The sequence below is a fragment of the Nannospalax galili genome, unplaced genomic scaffold, assembly GCF_000622305.1.
Source record: "Nannospalax galili isolate Female #2095 unplaced genomic scaffold, S.galili_v1.0 scaffold2017, whole genome shotgun sequence".
Taxonomy (NCBI): Eukaryota; Metazoa; Chordata; class Mammalia; order Rodentia; family Spalacidae; genus Nannospalax; species Nannospalax galili.
The window spans coordinates 77,471-78,664 of record NW_008339716.1 but is presented as its reverse complement, the minus strand read 5'-3'; the positions used below and the strand labels follow the sequence as shown (position 1 = coordinate 78,664).

At 40.9% G+C, this 1,194-nt stretch overlaps 1 protein-coding gene across 1 annotated transcript in view; it reads right to left on the bottom strand.

Moving 5' to 3' along the window:
* Window positions 1-353: 353 nt before the first annotated feature.
* Window positions 354-1,194, bottom strand: part of LOC103735217 (olfactory receptor 6C2-like) — a gene marked incomplete at its 3' end in the record, with an annotated part of 3,897 nt that continues 3,056 nt past the window's right edge. The window contains exon 2 of the mRNA XM_008834367.1: window positions 354-376. Coding sequence (XP_008832589.1) covers window positions 354-376 — 23 coding nt within the window. The remainder of the gene's footprint in view (window positions 377-1,194) is intronic.

The following is a 1,194-nucleotide window of genomic DNA, read 5'->3' as shown; positions in this document are numbered from 1 at the left end:
GAGCTCATGTATCCTGCCATATATGTTAAGTCCTATTCAGTCAAGCATTTGTGCCCAAATTCATCAGAACATATGTCTGAGAGATGTCCAGTACTAGGTGACACACCTACAGTTGAACTTCTACAGCAAAGGCTTATGGAACATAGCGGAACAAGGCTTCCTGCCATATATGTTAAGTCCTATTCAGTCAAGCATTTGTGCCCAAATTCGTCAGAACATATGTCCAGTACTAGGTGACACACCTACAGTTGAACTTCTACAACAAAGGCTTATGGAACATAGTGGAACAAGGGATAAAAAGAAAGCTATTGCATCCCTCGACTTTCACCAGTAAAGCTTCCTTATACAAGAGAGTGCAATGCACACAGAAGGCCACAACTGGCCAAGTTTTAAAGAATAAGTGATTGCAGAGTGTAGGATAGGACTGCTATATGGAACTTCACCCACCCATTGTGGAAGAGGAGGCAGAAAGATTGTCAGAGCAAGGACTAATTCATGGACACAGGGGAGCAGAGGCTGTCAGGCCACTGGAAGCTTGAACACGTGAATTTGTGGCCATTGGGCATCAAGCACAGGACCCACGTCAACTCAATTATACAGGACCCAAAGGGGAGGAGAGAAATGGTGGCAGGCCAGCACTACACTGTAGTTCCACTTGGGAGGATTAGTACCTTAAAGTACCAGTGTTACACATGAGAAAGCTCTTCTTTAGGTTACTTTGAGTAAACACATGACAGAATGCATGAAATTCAGTGTGTAGTGGCAACTATAGGGAAATGCAGATGGGGAAAGGGGTCGAAATTGGATTAAGGTGGCCCAGTATTTAATATGGAGTCTAACTTCAATGAAAAGTAATTGCTCACAACCAGTGATTTTAAAAATATTTCTCATAGCTTACTACAGGTAAAGCACATTGCTGTGGTCTCACTGGGTTTGGCCTCAGAACAAGAACATTTATTATATTCTTGTATTGAATTCCATGCACACTGACTCATAAATAATTACATTTTAAACTACTTCAGAGCATACATTATAGACTTAATTTTTTAAAATTAAGAATTCTTTTATTTATTGTTATTTGGGTATGTATGTATGTTCATATACGTGTGCTTGCCTGGCGTGTTTGTGGAGTCAAAGACCAACTTTCAGGAGTTGGTTCTCTCCTTTCATTGTGGGATGCAGGGATGTAACTCA